The sequence below is a fragment of the Dendrobates tinctorius genome, unplaced genomic scaffold, assembly GCF_039654945.1.
Source record: "Dendrobates tinctorius isolate UK_male_01 unplaced genomic scaffold, ASM3965494v1 ptg000015l, whole genome shotgun sequence".
Classification (NCBI taxonomy): domain Eukaryota; kingdom Metazoa; phylum Chordata; class Amphibia; order Anura; family Dendrobatidae; genus Dendrobates; species Dendrobates tinctorius.
In genome coordinates this window covers 53,833,377-53,850,361 of record NW_027361683.1, presented here as the reverse complement: position 1 = coordinate 53,850,361, position 16,985 = coordinate 53,833,377, and the positions used below count along the sequence as shown (strand labels likewise).

At 42.9% G+C, this 16,985-nt stretch overlaps 1 protein-coding gene across 2 annotated transcripts in view; it reads left to right on the top strand.

Moving 5' to 3' along the window:
* Positions 1–15,693, top strand: part of ZCCHC17 (zinc finger CCHC-type containing 17) — a 105,247-nt gene extending 89,554 nt beyond the window's left edge. For both annotated transcript variants that reach the window (XM_073564342.1, XM_073564352.1), the window contains exons 7-8: positions 9,347–9,468; positions 15,356–15,693. In XM_073564342.1, the coding sequence (XP_073420443.1) occupies positions 9,347–9,468; positions 15,356–15,541 (308 nt within the window). In that variant the 3' untranslated portion in view covers positions 15,542–15,693. The remainder of the gene's footprint in view (positions 1–9,346; positions 9,469–15,355) is intronic.
* The last annotated feature ends 1,292 nt before the right edge of the window (positions 15,694–16,985 follow it).

The window sequence follows — 16,985 nt, the reverse complement described above, 5'->3', positions numbered from 1 at the left end:
TTAGGGTTTAGGAGTTTCAGCTCCTTTATATGTGCCACCTTGTTTTTAAAGGGACCAGAAGTAATTGGACAGATTAAATAATTGTAAATAAAATGTTCATTTCTAGTACTTAGTTGAAAACCTTTTGTTGGCAATGACTGCCTGAAGTCTTGAACTCATGGATATCACCAGACGCTGTGTTTCCTCCTTTTTGATGCTCTGCCAGGCCTTCACTGCGGTGGTTTTCAGTTGCTGTTTGTTTGTGTCTGAAGTTTAGTCTTTAACAAGTGAAATGCATGCTCAATTGGGTTGAGATCAGGTGACTGACTTGGCCATTCAAGAATATTCCACTTCTTTGCTTTAATTAACTCCTGGGTTGCTTTGGCTTTATGTTTTGGGTCATTGTCCATCTGTAGTATGAAACGACGACCAATCGGTTTGGCTGCATTTGGCTGGATCTGAGCACACAGTATGGCTCTGAATATCTCAGAATTCATTCGGCTGCTTCTGTCCTGTGTCACATCAATAAACACTAGTGACCCAGTGCCACTGGCAGCCATGCATGTCCAAGCCATCACACTGCCTCCGCCATGTTTTACAGATGATGTGGTATGCTTTGGATCATGAGCTGTACCAAGCCTTCGCCATACTTTTCTCTTTTATCATTCTGGTAGGGGTTGATCTTGGTTTCCTCTGTCCAAAGAATGTTCTTCCAGAACTGTGCTGGCTTTTTTAGATCTTTTTTTTAGTAAAGTCCAGTCTAGCCTTTTTATTCTCGATGCCTATGAGTGGCTTGCACCGTGCAGTGAACTCTCTGTATTTACTTTCATGCAGTCTTCTCTATATGGTAGATTTGGATATTGATACGCCTACCTCCTGGAGAGTGTTGTTCACTTGGTTGGCTGTTGTGAAGTGGTTTCTCTTCACCATGGAGATTATTCTGCGATCATCCACCACTGTTGTCTTCCGTGGGCGCCCAGGTCTTTTTGCATTGATGAGTTCGCCAGTGCTTTCTTTCTTTCTCGGGATGTACCAAACTGTAGATTTTGCCACTCCTAATGTTGTAGCAATTTCTCGGATGGGTTTTTTCTGTTTTTGCAGCTTAAGGATGGCTTGTTTCACCTGCATGGAGAGCTCCTTTGACCGCTTGTTTCCTTCACAGCAAAACCTTCCAAATGCAAGCACCACACCTCAAATCAACTCCCAGGCCTTTTATCTGGTTAATTGAGAATGACATAACGAAGGGATTGCCCACACCTGTCCATGAAATAGTCTTGGAGTCGATTGTCCAATTACTTTTGGTCCCTTTAAAAACAGGGTGGCACATGTTAAGGAGCTGAAGCTCCTAAACCCTTCATCCAATTTTAATGTGGATACCCTCAAATGAAAGCTAAAAGTCTGAACTTCAACTGCATCTGAAATGTTTTGTTTAAAATTCATTGTGGTAATGTCTAGAACCAAAATTAGAAAAATGTCTCTGTCCAAATAATTATGGACCTAACTGTATGTGTGTGTGTGTGTATATATATATATATATATATATATATATATATATATATATATATATATATATATATGTACATGTATGTATATATATATATGTGTGTATATGTATGTATGTGTATGTATATAATACACATACACACCGTGTGTGTGTGTGTGTGTGTATATATATATATATATATGTATATATATATGTATATGTATGTTGTGTGTGTGTGTATTATACATACACACAAACTTACATATACAGCTCTGGCAAAAATTAAGGGACCACTGCACAATTTTATAAAAATCCGCTTCTCTACCTGTCTGACAGCCATTCCATTCCATTGTCAGTTGAATTCCAACCATAGTACACCTCATTCTAGTATAAATAAACCTTCAGTGGTGTTCACAATCCTCTTGCAATAGGAAAATCTGGATGGCAAAACAAGTGCTAGTAATATCCCAAAAGTAACAGGAATGAAAAAATAACTTTTAACCATGTCAAAGGAGTTGAAAAGAAAAGTCTTCAGTGAGGAAAAGAAGGGCTCAATTCTAGCTTTACTAGCAGAGGGATACATGTTGCCTCCATCCTTAAAATTTCTAAGATGTCAGTCCATTACAACAAGGTCAAGCAGCAGACTTTTGGGACAACAAATATACAGACTGGCAGAGGGCGAAAAAGCCTCTCCACTGACCGAGATGATGATCATCTTATTCCAGCAACCACTGGATGACATCAACTGACCTACTAAAACAATGGCAAATAGCAGCTGGGATGAAGTGCACAGCAAGAACAGTTCGTAACAGGCTTCTAGAGGCAGAGCTCAAGCCATGTAAAGCTAGAAAAAAAGCCTTTCAACAATGAAAAGCAAAGGAGAGCCAGGCTGAAGTTTGCCAAAGACCATAAGGATTGGACCATAGAGGACTGGAGTAAGGTAATCTTTTCTGATGAGTCTAATTTTCATCTTTGCCCAACACCTGGTCGTCTAATGGTTAGACGGAGACCTAGAGAGGCATACAAGCCACAGTGTCTTGCACCCACTGTGAAATTTGGTGGAGGATCGGTGATGATCTGGGGATGCTTCATCAAGGCTGGGATTGGGCAGGTTAAACTTTGCGAAGGATGTATGAATCAAGCCACATGCAAGATTATCCTGGAAAAACAGTTGCTTCCTTCTGCTAAGGCAGAGTTACCCAACTCTGAGGAATGTTTTTCCAGCAGGACAATGCGCCATGCCACACATTGATTGACCAATCAATGTGTGGATGAAGGATCTCCACATCAAAACCCTGTCATGGGCAACCCATTCTCCAGACCTGAACACCATTGAAAATCTCTGGAATGTGATCAAGAGGAATATGGATAGTCACAAGCCATCAAACAAAGAAGAACTGCTTACATTTTTGTACCAGGAGTGGCATAAGGTCACCCAAATGCAGTGTGAAAAACTGTTGAAAAGCATACCAAGACGCATGAAAGCTGTGATTAAAAATCATGGTTATTCCACAAAATATTGACTTCTGAACTCTTACTGAGTTAATAAAACATTAGTGCCAGATCACTCATTATTTTTATCTTGGTTCTGTCTGTTAATAGCTGCAGTGTGAATGTGCATCTACATACTGCATGTTGCACTTCTTCCAACAGGTGTGCCGACCCATTTCTTTGATTTTGTTTAGTACTTTGCACATATACTTTTGGGCTGTGCATCTTGTCTATGTAGCTCTCCACAGGCAGATATGATACTGTCAGGCCTGGGTCCTGCTCTGCCTCACATCTATTTTGAGGCCTGCTGGCACATAATAGGAGAAATACTACAGTTACAGATCATCCTGATTGGGTAGACCTTATCGCGATGAGATGGGTTTTTATGTTTTTTTTTATTTAAATTAAAATAGTTTTACCTAAGTACCCTCTGTTATTTACATGTACTATTACTATTTACCTACTTACTGTAGAGTATTTGCTCATTGTTTTTGTCTAGGTTTAGTAGTCATAACTGTTTATCTGTTTGGTGAACACAGAACCATGGGATAATCTTCTGCCACTTAGAGGCTGAAACTATTTTTGCAATTTTTGGCTGCTTTTCACCAGCAAACTATACCTCTCCTGCTTGAACAGGATTCATCAGTTTAGTGTAGTGTCTGTTGGAGGCATGGTCTGTCTCAGACCTGCCTTAGTTTAAGTTCTAACCAGATGGATGTCTCAGGGCAATAGATTATAATTGTGCACTGTTTCACGCACGTAGCGACGGAGAGTACAGGCGGTCATTGTTCAGTCTGTATCCTCTCACGTCCGTGTGGCTGGACTAAGGTACCTAGACACAGTTGATTCAGTTACTGAGGCGGAGGACCGAAGCCAACTACATCTTGCCTGCTGCCCCACATAGTCACGGTTGCATAGAGCAGAATATAAAGGGATTCAGAGCTTCAGGACAGTTACAGTTGTGGCCAAAAGTATTGACACCCCTGCAATTTTGTCAGATAATACTCAGTTTCTTCCTGAAAATGATTGCAAACACAAATTCATTGGTATTATCTTCATTTAATTTGTCTTAAATGAAAAAACACAAAAAGAATTGTCCTAAAGCCAAATTGGATATAATTCCACACCAAACATAAAAAAGAGGGTGGACAAAAGTATTGGCACTGTTCGAAAAATCATGTGTTGCTTCTCTAATTTGTGTAATTAACAGCACCTGTAACTTACCTGTGGCACTTAACAGGTGTTGGCAATAACTAAATCACACTTGCAGCCAGTTGACATGGATTAAAGTTGACTCAACCTCTGTCCTGTGTCCTTGTGTGTACCACATTGAGCATGGAGAAAAGAAAGAAGACCAAAGAACTGTCTGAGGACTTGAGAAACCAAATTGTGAGGAAGCATGAGCAATCTCAAGGCTACAAGTCCATCTCCAAAGACCTGAATGTTCCTGTGTCTACCGTGCACAGTGTCATCAAGAAGTTTAAAGCCCATGGCACTGTGGCTAACCTCCCTAGATGTGGGCGGAAAAGAAAAATTGACAAGAGATTTCAACGCAAGATTGTGCGGATGTTGGATAAAGAACCTCAACTAACATTCAAACAAGTTCAAGCTGCCCTGCAGTCCGAGGGTACAACAGTGTCAACCCGTACTATCCATCGGCGTCTGAATGAAAAGGGACGGTATGGTAGGAGACCTAGGAAGACCCCACTTCTTACCCCGAGACATAAAAAAGCCAGGCTGGAGTTTGCCAAAACTTACCTGAAAAAGCCTAAAACGTTTTGGAAGAATGTTCTCTGGTCAGATGAGACAAAAGTAGAGCTTTTTGGGCAAAGGCATCAACATAGAGTTTACAGGAGAAAAAAATAGACATTCAAAGAAAAAACACGGTCCCTACAGTCAAACATGGCGGAGGTTCCCTGATGTTTTGGGGTTGCTTTTCTGCCTCTGGCACTGGACTGCTTGACCGTGTGCATGGCATTATGAAGTCTGAAGACTGCCAGCAAATTTTGCAGCATAATGTAGGGCCCAGTGTGAGAAAGCTGTGTCTCCCTCAGAGGTCATGGGTCTTCCAGCAGGACAATGACCCAAAACACTTCAAAAAGCACTAGAAAATGGTTTGAGAGAAAGCACTGGAGACTTCTAAGGTGGCCAGCAATGAGTCCAGACCTGAATCCCATAGAACACCTGTGGAGAGATCTAAAAGTGGCAGTTTGGAGAAGGCACCCTTCAAATATCAGGGACCTGGAGCAGTTTGCCAAAGAAGAATGGTCTAAAATTCCAGCAGAGCATTGTAAGGAACTCATTGATGGTTACCGGAAGCGGTTGGTCGCAGTTATTTTGGCTAAAGGTTGTGCAACCAAGTATTAGGCTGAGGGTGCCAATTGTTTTGTCTGGCCCATTTTTGGAGTTTTGTGTGAAATGATCAATGTTTTGCTTTTTGCTTCATTCTCTTTTGTGTTTTTTCATTTAAGACAAATTAAGATAATAATACCAAAGAATTTGTGTCTGCAATCATTTTCAGGAAGAAACTGAGTATTATCTGACAAAATTGCAGGGGTGTCAATACTTTTGGCCACAACTGTAAGTATAACGCCTCTCTGGGGGGGAGGGGGGACAGCTGCACCGCCTGATCCGTTACCAAAACTGGTTTCTTTAAGAGGTGTAAGCATGTGGCTAGATCCTTTTCTAACTACAGTTGAAGCTAGAAGTTTATATACACTATATAAAAAGACACATATGCATGTTTTTCTCAATATCTGACATGAAAGCAGAATATGAAAAATAAAATGCAAAGAGAGGCGCAATGAGTGTACCTGTGTTTAAATTAGTTCCCTAACTGAAACGACAGGGTGCTCACCTTACAGGGTTGTGCCACCCTTGCACAACCACGGTGTGAACGTGAATGATAGTTGGGGAGCGTGTCCTCGCAACCCAGAAGGGCACTGTACGTGGCTGTCAGCAACCTCCGCTCTCCTGGTCAGTCCATCTCTCACCGGCTTCCGGATGTGAAGTTGAGACCGATCCCAGCCGTAAGTGAACACCTAGGATCCCGGAGCGTCCCAGCACCGCCCAGCAAATGCAGGTTATCCCACCTGAGGAAGACGGCTGTGACCTTAGAAATGCGTTGTGGGTATTGGAGGAAGAATTAAAGCTGAGTTTTTTACCCTTTTTTTTTGGTTTCTGCCTCTCCCTTAGCGCTCCTATAGACCGCTTTTTTTGTTGTTGCTTCACAATGAAAGCAGAATAAACCTTTCCCGTTTTAGATCAATTAATATTTCCTTAATTATTAATATTTGCCAAATGCCAGAATAATGAGAGGGAATGTTTTAAGGCCTTTTTATCTCAATTTTTATAAATTTTCAATAGGATTGAGATCAGGGCTTTGTGATGGCCATGCCAAAACATTGACTTTGTTATCCTTAAGCCACTTTGTTACCATTTTGGCAGTATGCTTCGGGTCATTGTCCATTTGGAAGACCCATTTCCGCCCAAGCTTTAACTTCCAGGCTGATGTCTTGAGATGTTGCCTTCAGTATTGCCACATAATCTTCTTTTCTCCTGATGCCATATATTTTGTGAAGTGCACCAGTCCCTCCTGCAGCAAAACAACCCCACAACATGATGCTGCCACCCCCCCGTGTTTCACAGTTGGGATGGTGTTCTTATTCTTCAAAGCTTCTCCCTTTTTCCTCCAAACATAACGATGGTCATTATGCCCCAAAAGTTCAATTTTAGTTTCATCTCTTCTTCCCTGCCTGGCCAAAAATCTCAACGAATGGCTGGATTCTTGATAAAGTGGATTCTGAACTGAGATTGGATTTTCAGACTGTTCCTAAGCAGACCTTTGCGGCAACAACTTTACAGAGGTCTCTGGGGCAACAGTTAGCCCTGGAATCAGAAGTTCTGCATTTTGTTCAAAAACAGGTTCTCATAACTCCCCAGATGTCTCTGGGGCAAGAGTTAGCCCTGGAATCAGAAGTTCTGGATTTTGTTCAAAAACAGGTTCTCATAGAAGAAGCCAAACGGCACCTTCAGGACCATAATCAATTTGAAGAATCTAAAGGAATTCCTGAAATATCAGCCTTTCAAGATGGAGTAAATAAAATTGAATATAAAACTTATTTCCAAGCAGGACCCAAAGGACACATACTACCATGTTCCAATTCATACAAATTACCAAAGGTTCCTAAGAGTGGTCCTATCCATAAACAAATTTGTCAGGTATTTTCAGTTCAGGGCTCTGCCCTTCGGTCTGTCTATGACCCCGAGGGTCTTTATGAAAATTATAGCAGAAATGACAGCCCACCCTCGTGAATATAATACTCTAGCTATTCCATACCTGGATGATTTTCATACATAACGCAGATCAATAGAACATTGCAACTTACAGATAACAGGGGTCAGAGCTACCCTGGCGGAAATAGGCTGGTTCCTGAACCTGAAAAATTCAAGACCAGTTCCTTCAAGAGTTAAGGCCATATTGAGCCTTCTCTTAGACTGGTTAGGTCAGAGCTGTTATCTACAAAAAGAGAAGAAAGGAAAGGTATTATGCCTGGTATCAGAAGCAATAAATTACCCTACCATGAGGTACTGTGGGCTCAATTTCATAGCAGACAGTTTCAGTAGGAGATCCTGATAAAGTGCTGAAAGGGTATTTAGAAGGAAGATTAGATATTTCTTCAGTGGCTAGAGACTACTGGAGACTTTAAAGACATATGCTTTAAAGTGAAAGAACTGTGAGTGCAGGTAGTCTTCTCATCAATTCTCTGTAGGAGAGCTTCAGACTGGAGCATTATGAGATGTGAAATATATGACCAGGAAAAAGTATGCAGCTAATTAGTTCTTTTGAGAATCCTGCTATTAGAAGTGGAAAATAAAAACAAAGACAACACTGAATGAAAATAGGAGCAAGAGAAACCAACTGCAAACTAAAATGTGTCTATACAAATGCACAGTACATGGGAAACAAACAAGGATAATTGGAGATGCTAACACAGGAAGAGATATGTCAAAGGCATCACTGAAACTTGGTGAGGTGATACACGATTGGAATACAAACCTTGCAGGATACAACTTATTTATAAGAAGCATGCTTAACGAGAGGTAGGAGGAGGGGAGGTATTGCATTGTATGTTAGGAAAGTGTATATCTCCACATAGATCCAAGCTTCAGAGTATGGTAGCTCTGTAGAAACTGTTTGGGTAAGAATTCAAGGAGAGAAGAACAGAAAAGACACTATTGTAGGTGTTTTACAATGGGACACCTGGACAGACTAAAGATATGGATGAACTCTTTGTATATTAGATGTCTTTGTTCTCAAAAAAGTATGACATAGTGATCATGGGTCATTTTAACTATCCAGATATTTGTTTGGAATTTCTCTCAGGCAAAAGTAATGTGTCCAGAAAATTCTTATCTTCTCTCACTGACAACTTTATATTTCAAAAGTTGGAAGAGAGAACAAGAGGATCGGCAATCTTGGACCTAATTCTTACCAACAGGCAGGAAATGGTTGTTATTACTGCTAAAAAGACACTGGTCAGATTTTGAAAATGAGGTTCGGTCATTAACATAAAAAATGGCTCAGTCCTTAAATGGCTCAGGGGTTGTCTTCCTCTCTTAAAGGTCCAGAGCTTTCATTACTAAATTAGCCAGGTATTGGCTTTATAAATGAGTATTGTGGTATTGCTACTCACTTGGGGGCGTCGGGATGCAAAACAGGAAGCGGTTCCGTTTAAATGTCCCTGCTGGTTTATTGCTGCTTCATAAACCAACCATAAGCAAAGGAAATAATAAACAGCCTTCATTGCAGGAAAAACAAAGTAGACAGTTCTTTTGACAGCCTCTTGAGAGCCAGTCGTGATCACACAGGCTGGATAGCATTCATTATACTTACACAGTATGGAGATAATACACAGGAAGTCTTCTCCCTCCACACACAGACCATGTGTCAATCAATGGACTCCATTTTAACCACACCCAGAGTTGGGGTATGTGAGCAGCCAGACCCGCCCATCTCTGACTGCCCATAAAGCCTGGCCCAGAAGCACCAAACAAACCTCTTAGTGCTGTGTGCATTATAGCAATACTACAGGTCTACATCATAAATGACAACCATCTCTATAATACATACCTCCCATTAACTGTGTCTGGTAGCTACTATATATATATATATATATATATATATATATAATATTTTTTTTTTTTTACTTCAGAAATTTTTCCAGCTTTTCTTCATGTCTCACTAGACACAGGTAGTCAGTAGTAGCTGTAGTTGGGTGATGCTTTATGTATTTTAATTAAAAATGTTGAAAAAAAGGCTCCTTTTTAATTTATATTCTAAAGATCTTTAAAATTCCCTAATATTTGTTAATTACTGCACTGTTCTTCTAGGTCACTTTGCCAAAGATTGTTACATGCAGCCTGGGGGAACAAAATACAGTTTAGTGCCAGAAGAGGATGAAGATGAGGATGCTGATAAGAAAACAGATAAGCATGTCAAGAAAAAAAAGAAGGTGATAGTGGACTTAATGACCACAAAAGTATATAAATCCTGTGCTGTGACATTTTTACAAAAGGATATTTTCTCTCTCACCCATGACAGCACCACGGAGAGAGGGGATCCGCCCTTCAGGGACAGGAACCTACAGATAAAAAGGGCGGTACCTCTCCTCCGCCTCCAGTTGGGTTCCTGTCCCTGACAGAGGGACCCACAGTACAGCGTACCTGCGTATCCAAGGAGCCGGGGCCGGCCTGTCCGGTAATCGGCAGCGGGGAGGCCCCTGTCGCGGCAGGTGCGGTGCCCGAAGCCGCCACCGCTGGGGCCGATGCGGGGGGGAGAGAATCGCCGCTCCGGAAAGGAGTTTGGGGCTCATCGGGACCCGGTGGAGCGGGGCAGCGCCATAGTACAGAGAGTACCAAGATGGCCGCTGCCCCAGAAGTAGAGGAGCGACTTCCGGGTCCCGGAACCAGGAGCGCGCTCCCCGACCAGCGCGATGCAGGATGGGAGCGGTGACGTCACGCAGGCGGCAACTTAAAAAAGGGTGAAGCGCAGAAACTCCTGGCTAGAAGCGATCCTAATAATGGTGGATAGGAGGACAGCATGCCAGGCAGCAGCTGAAGCAGCAGCAGCACCACCAACACCACCACCGACAAAAGGAACGAAACAGAAGGCCGTTCCAGCGTAGTACGTCAGCGGCATGGAGCAAAACGCCACCAGGAGATCAGCCTATACAGGACCTGACTCCGTCTCCCGAACCGGCAGCTGCAGCCGCGCACCTTTTTGGGGTAAGTGATCTTCGTGAATGTCACCCTTGTAATACAATTCCTCTCCCTTATTAGGGAAAGAAGGCAAAAAAGAACAGGGAATCACTTGCACTAGACCCCTACCTGTATCATGGGAGAAAAAACTATGCAAGTCCTGCACAAAAGAATTTGTTTGTCAGGAGACTCCGGATTTCGCATCTGACCTAAGGGCCGCAATTAAATCAGAGGTTGAGTGCCCTCGAATCCCTTAAACATAGGGATAAAACGAGGAAAAAAGACACAGTAGAAACCTCCCAGTCAGACTCTTCCACATCGGGAGAAATCTCGTCTAAATCGTCAGAATCCCGCTCCTCAGATGAGGAAACAGAAGGACGCCATTGTTTTCCCCTAGGAGAGGTAGACAAACTAGTGAAAGCTGTAAGGTCTACCAGGGGGGTATTGGATCCGAGGCCGGATAAAACAGTCCAAGACATAATGTTCGGTGGACTAGGCCAGAAAAAACGGAGAGTATTTCCGCTTAACGAAATTGTCTAGGGTCTAATCAAAAGAGAATGGGATAAGCCAGACAGGAAAAATACTACCGTCCCTTCCCTTAAAAGAAAATATCCCTTTGAGGAGGAGGCATCCACGTCTTGGGATAGAGCCCTGAAACTCGATGTAGCAGTCGCTAAGGCCTCAAAAAAATTTGCCCTTCCCTTTGAGGATATGGGCACCCTCAGGGACCCCCTAGATAAAAAGGCGGATACCTTTCTAAAGGGGGCTTGGGAGTCGGCAGGCTGTAACCTCAGGCCAGCGATAGCGGCGACATGTACCTCAAGAGCCCTAATGGTATGGGTGGACCAACTTGAGAATCAGCTGAGGGAAGGGACACCAAGAGATAAAATCTTAGATTCTATCCCAGTAATAAGGGGAGCGGCTGCATTCCTAGCAGACTCATCGGCCGATTCAGTCAGGCTATCGTCCAAAACAGCAGCACTTTCAAACGCGTCCCGAAGGACACTATGGCTTAAAAGTTGGCCAGGGGACCTACAGACCAAAATGAAATTATGCTCAATCCCCTGTGAAGGGAAATTCCTTTTTGGGGAGACGTTAGATGACATCCTCCAGAAAGCAGGGGACAAGAAAAAAGGATTTCCAAATTTAGGGCCAGCGGCATTTAAGAGGCCCTTTCGAAATAGGAGGTTTTTTCAGAGGAGACCACCAAGGGAACAAAAGTGGGATGACAAAAGAAGAGATAGAGGCTTCTTCTTTAATAGCTCTCCCCGAGACAAATAGCCCTCCAAGTGACCGTGCGCCCAGGGTGGGGGGAAGGTTAACCCTTTTCCTTCCAGCCTCGAGGAGAATTTCAAACAACCCATGGATAATAAAACTAATCCAGGAGGGCCTAAGAATAGACTTTCTCTCTCTCCCGCCTCAAAAATATGTAACAACGCCGCTGAGATCCAGTACGCGAGAACAAGAAGCGCTAGAAAGCGAAGTCCTGGTCCTAGTAAAAAAAGGAGTCCTCCAGGAGGTTCCCCTGCAGCATATGGGCAGAGGGTTCTACTCCCCCCTTTTTTTAGTAACCAAACCGGACGGCACCTTTCGTACAGTTATAAATCTGAGAAAGCTAAACGAATACGTCAAGAATCAGAGCTTCAAAATGGAGTCGATCAAGTCTACCACCAAAGTCCTGTTCCCAAACTGCTACATGACGGTGTTGGATCTCAGCGACGCCTACTATCACGTCCCTATCCACAAAGACTCCAGGAAATATCTGAGGTTAGCCGTCTCAATAAAGGGCAAGGTGAAAGAATTCCAGTACAGAGCCCTGCCGTTCGGAATATCGATAGCCCCGCGGGTATTCACCAAAATAGTAGCGAAAATGATGGCTCATATAAGGGAACAAGATATAATAATAATTCCGTATCTAGACGATTTCCTAATAGCAGGCAGCTCGGCTCAAAAATGCAGGGAACAGAGAGACAGGGTGATGCACACTCTACAAGACCTAGGCTGGCTTCTAAATCTTAAAAAAATCAAGATTAGAGCCAAACAGGGTACAAGAATTCTTGGGCCTAACACTAGACTCAAACATTCAGGAGTGTCGCCTCCCAGACCACAAAAAGGAGAAGATCGCTCAAATTACAGCAAGAGCAATCCAAAATCCCTCCATGACACTAAGGAAGGCTATGTCACTGCTGGGTTCCCTATCCGCCTGCCTGCCAGCAGTTCACTGGGCTCAGTTACACACGAGAGATCTCCAGTGGGACGTTTTGGCCAACCAGGCAGCAATAGGGGGACACCTAGAGGGTCGCATTACCCTAAATTCAAGAACTACTCATTCCCTAGCTTGGTGGGGAAACCAGGAAAATCTGTCCAAAGGGATCCCCTGGGTAACAAAGATAACACACATAGTGACAACGGATGCCAGTCCCACGGGATGGGGAGCGCACATGAACAACGAGGTGACTCAGAACGTATGGGGAAATCAAGAACTAAAAGCCTCCTCAAATCAAAAAGAGCTTTTAGCAGTAGGCTATGCCCTGGCACACTTCCTACCCCGGCTCCAAAATCACCATGTCCGCATTCTTTCGGACAATCGAGTCACAGTGGCCTATATAAACCATCAGGGGGAACCAGGTCCCAAGCCCTAATGGACACATCCGCCAAAATCCTCAAACTGGCAGAGGCAAACCTGCTATCTCTGACAGCCCTACACATCCGCGCTACAGAGAATCAAAGGGCAGACTTTCTGAGCTGCACCCGATTACAACAGGGGTAATGGGTACTAAAGCGGTCCATTTTTCGGCAGATTGTAAAAATGTGGGGGACCCCAGACATAGATCTGTTTGCCGATTTCAAAAACAAAAAAGTAGACGCCTTCTGCTCCCTAGATCCCAGGGGGAATCCTCTAACCCTGGACGCGTTTATGATCCCATGGACACAGAGTCTAACATATGCCTTTCCCCCAATCATGCTCATTCCAGCGGTCCTAAGGAAAGTCAGGGAGGACGGGGCAAGAATGATACTGATAGCCCCTTTCTGGCCCAAAAGAACCTGGTTTTCCTGGCTAAGAATGCTCTCAGTAACCGACCCATGGATCCTACCGGATCTCCCGGACCTGCTATCGCAGGGCCCAGTGTTACATCCTCAAGCACCGAACCTCCATTTAACAGCATGGAATTTGAGAGGGCACTGATGAGGGACAGGGGATTTTCAGAGAACTTGATACCTACACTAAAAAAGTAGGAAACCGGTTACCATGAGAGCTTACGGCAGAACATGGAAAAACTTTCTATCCACTTCTAGGGCAAAGGTTCAGGACGGGGTTCAGATTGATAAGATCCTAGAATTTCTACAAAAGGGCCTAGAACAGGGTCTGGCGGTCAACACATTAAAAGTACAAATAGCGGCGTTAGGCGCCCTCTATAACCATGATGTGGCAGGTGACCCCTGGGTAGCACGGTTTATTAAAGCCGCAACCAGATCTAGGCCAATAGCCAGTCAAAGGTTACTGTCTTGGGACCTGAATCTTGTACTTTCAACACTGACAGGCCCTCCGTTTGAACCAATTCATTCGGCACCCCTAAAAATCCTATTACTTAAAACGGTGCTTCTGGTGGCACTAACATCAGCTCGAAGAGTGAGCGATATTCAAGCCTTGTCAGCAAGGCCTCATTTTACAAAAATTCTAGAGGATAGTAATCCTAAAACCTGACCCAGCCTATATACCTAAAGTATCATCACATTTCCACAGGTCCCAGGAGGTAGTCCTTCCTTCCTTCTGCCCAAATCCAAAAAATAAGGGGGAAGAAAAATTCCACACTTTAGATGTTAAAAGGTGCCTAGTACAGTACTTAGAGGTCACCAAAAAGTGTAGGAAGGAAGGCTCTCTCTTTGTGTGTTTCCAGGGTCCTCGGAAGGGGCTGAAAGCATCCAAGAGTACCCTGGCAAGGTGGATAAGGGATGCGATTGCCCTGGCATATTCATCCAGTGGGAGTACAATCCCAGAGGGGCTGAGAGCTCATTCCACAAGGGCAATGGCGACCTCATGGGCTGAAAAATCAGGTATTAATAGAACAAATCTGTAAGGCGGCCACCTGGTCATCACCTTCGACCTTTTTTAGGCACTATATAGATTAGATCTAGCCTCTACATCTGACCTGACCTTCGGGAGAAGGGTCCTTCAGGCGGTGGTCCCTCCCTAAGCTACCAATCTCTGTTATTCTCTCCGTGGTGCTGTAATGGGTGAGAGAGAATAGCTTAGTTACTCACCGATAACGGTGTTTCTCGGAACCCATGACAGCACCCGCTTATTCCCCTCCCCTTAACGAGTATCGTGAGCACGTTTTTACTGTTAGTAGAGTGTTTCTCTTTAGGCACGGTGCTTTGATAAGTAAGCAGTATTATAATATTGTGTATATATTTCTGTTATCTAACTAACCTGGAGACCCTCTGATGCTCTGTAACCAACTGAAGGCGGAGGAGAGGTACCACCCTTTTTATCTGTAGGTTCCTGTCCCTGAAGGGCAGATCCCCTCTCTCCGTGGTGCTGTCATTGGTTCCGAGAAACACCGTTATCGGTGAGTAACTAAGCTATTACAAATGGTGCTCATGTAAAGCAGACATGAGGGAAATGTTATTTCTTATGTGGTTTTAGTATCTGAATTAGAGGGACAATCATTCAAAGTTTGAAAATTGCTAATTTTTTTATTGTCAAATGTCTGAAATTTTCATGAATAAAAGCAAAACACATCAACCTAAATTCACAATTAACGTAAAGTATAATGTGTCACGAAAAAACTTTCTCAATCAATGGAAAAATGTGGCTTGGTCACTAAGTGGTTAAGCAAAATCTTATTTAGGCTGTCAACATCTGGAGCTTTGGTTACAGTTCTGCATTTCTTATTTTAGCCCCACTTAGCATATAGTACTATTGAAGGTGTATTTTGAGAGTTGGACTACTTGGTACAAATTTTTATTTTCGAGTGTAATGATCTAAAAAAAAACTACCTGAGCAAAGGATGTCACCATTTGTTTAATGATTGGCTCTTAGTTCCTTGACGTCATTTGATGCACATTTTAGTTCTTAGTTTAGGCTGTTGATAAATTGAGAATTGTTATTGTATCATCAGTTCTACTTTTTATCACTAGGAAAAGAAAAGAAAAATGCGTCTGAAGGAAAAAGAGGAATCTTCAAGAACGGAGAGTTCATTAAGCAGCAGTTCTGAAAGTTCAGTCTCTGAGCCTTCTAGGAAGAAGAGACATCATGCGGAAAAGTGCAAAAAGACCTCAAAGAAAAAGAAGAAAAAGTATAAGAAACACAAACAAAGGGACTGAGTAGAAGGGTCACTCTTTACACTGGTGTGCTGGACAACTATTTCCCATACAGCTGTTCTACAGTGGTTGTGAAATTTAAGCTATCCTGTTCTCGTAGTGTAGTCCAAGGGGTATATAAAGGATGCTTTTAAAATAAAGAATTAATTGAAGGATCTCTGAGCATTTATTTGTTAGTCATAACATACGACAGCTGGCACGTCAACGACTAATAAAAATTGAAAAAATTTTTATGGTCCTGGTATAACAAAATTGCACAGATTTTATTAAAGACTCTTCATTATGTGAGCCAATACTGTACTAGTAGATTTGCTCAGCCTTGCATCTATTTGGCTTGATTATTTGATGGTGTGTGGTTAAAAACTTTGGTTGCTTCTGATATGAAGTTAACATGTCTGACTTATGCACTGAAATGTTACGATACGCTTTTTAACTGTTGTACTTAAAGGTACTTATTCCTCAGCGTCGCTTTTTAACCCTAGAACGCATACCTGGGGCCTCGCAGGCCTGCCAGGTTACTTGTTTTCTATTTTCTGTAAAAGTACTTTAGTTAGAATTTTGAAAATCTAGGTAATCCTCAGGTATATAGTTGTTAGTAATTTCCAGTTATTCATATATTTTCATGTTACAGACATTTCGGTATAACAACCTTTTTTTGGGACTACCCCATATTCACGCACCTGGGGCCTTTTAGGCCTGTACTAGGTTTACATGTGATACTCAGTCTTTTTGTCTGTATTGTTGCTGGGGAAGAACTTTTATGACTCTGCTATTGCTGGAAAGAGTGTGGGTTCTGCATGACAACATGGTCATGTGATCTTGGAAGTGAGGCTCCCTCACAAAGTCATGTGTCTCTGACCTCATCGCAGGTCTTTTTGTCCTAATTGCTGGAGAGACTTTGGAGGAAGAAGTCAGCTTTCTTTTGTCTGGAAATAGAAACTTTCTGAGCTCCAAAACCAGAGGCTTCTACTGCACTACAAGAAAGTGATCTGTTGGAGGTAAGAGGAGGGGGGCTGCACTTTACCTGCTTTATATCGCTTGGTGTGCTGGGACCCTAACAAAGAGTCTTATCACATACTGTTTACAGTGCACAAGCCTGCTTGTAATCTTTTTTTTTTTTTTCCTTTTTAGTTTCTGACATCTAAAATTACAATGGCACAGTCTAATTCCAGGGAATTGACTGACCATGAAATCGAGGTGATTGTTTTCAATAGTGATGAAGAAAGTGAAATTTCTTTGTCTGATGAAGAGTACATGCCACCAGCTAATGTATCAACTTCATCGTCCAGCGATTCTTCAGATGATGAAGTAGTAGTGGATCCAGCAGAACGTTCAAATAGAACATCTAAAACGAATATTTTTTGGAACAGTACTGCTGCGGCTCCTGCACGCACCCCATCACATAACATTATTAGAGTTGCTCAAGGAGCTGTCAGAATTCCCCAAT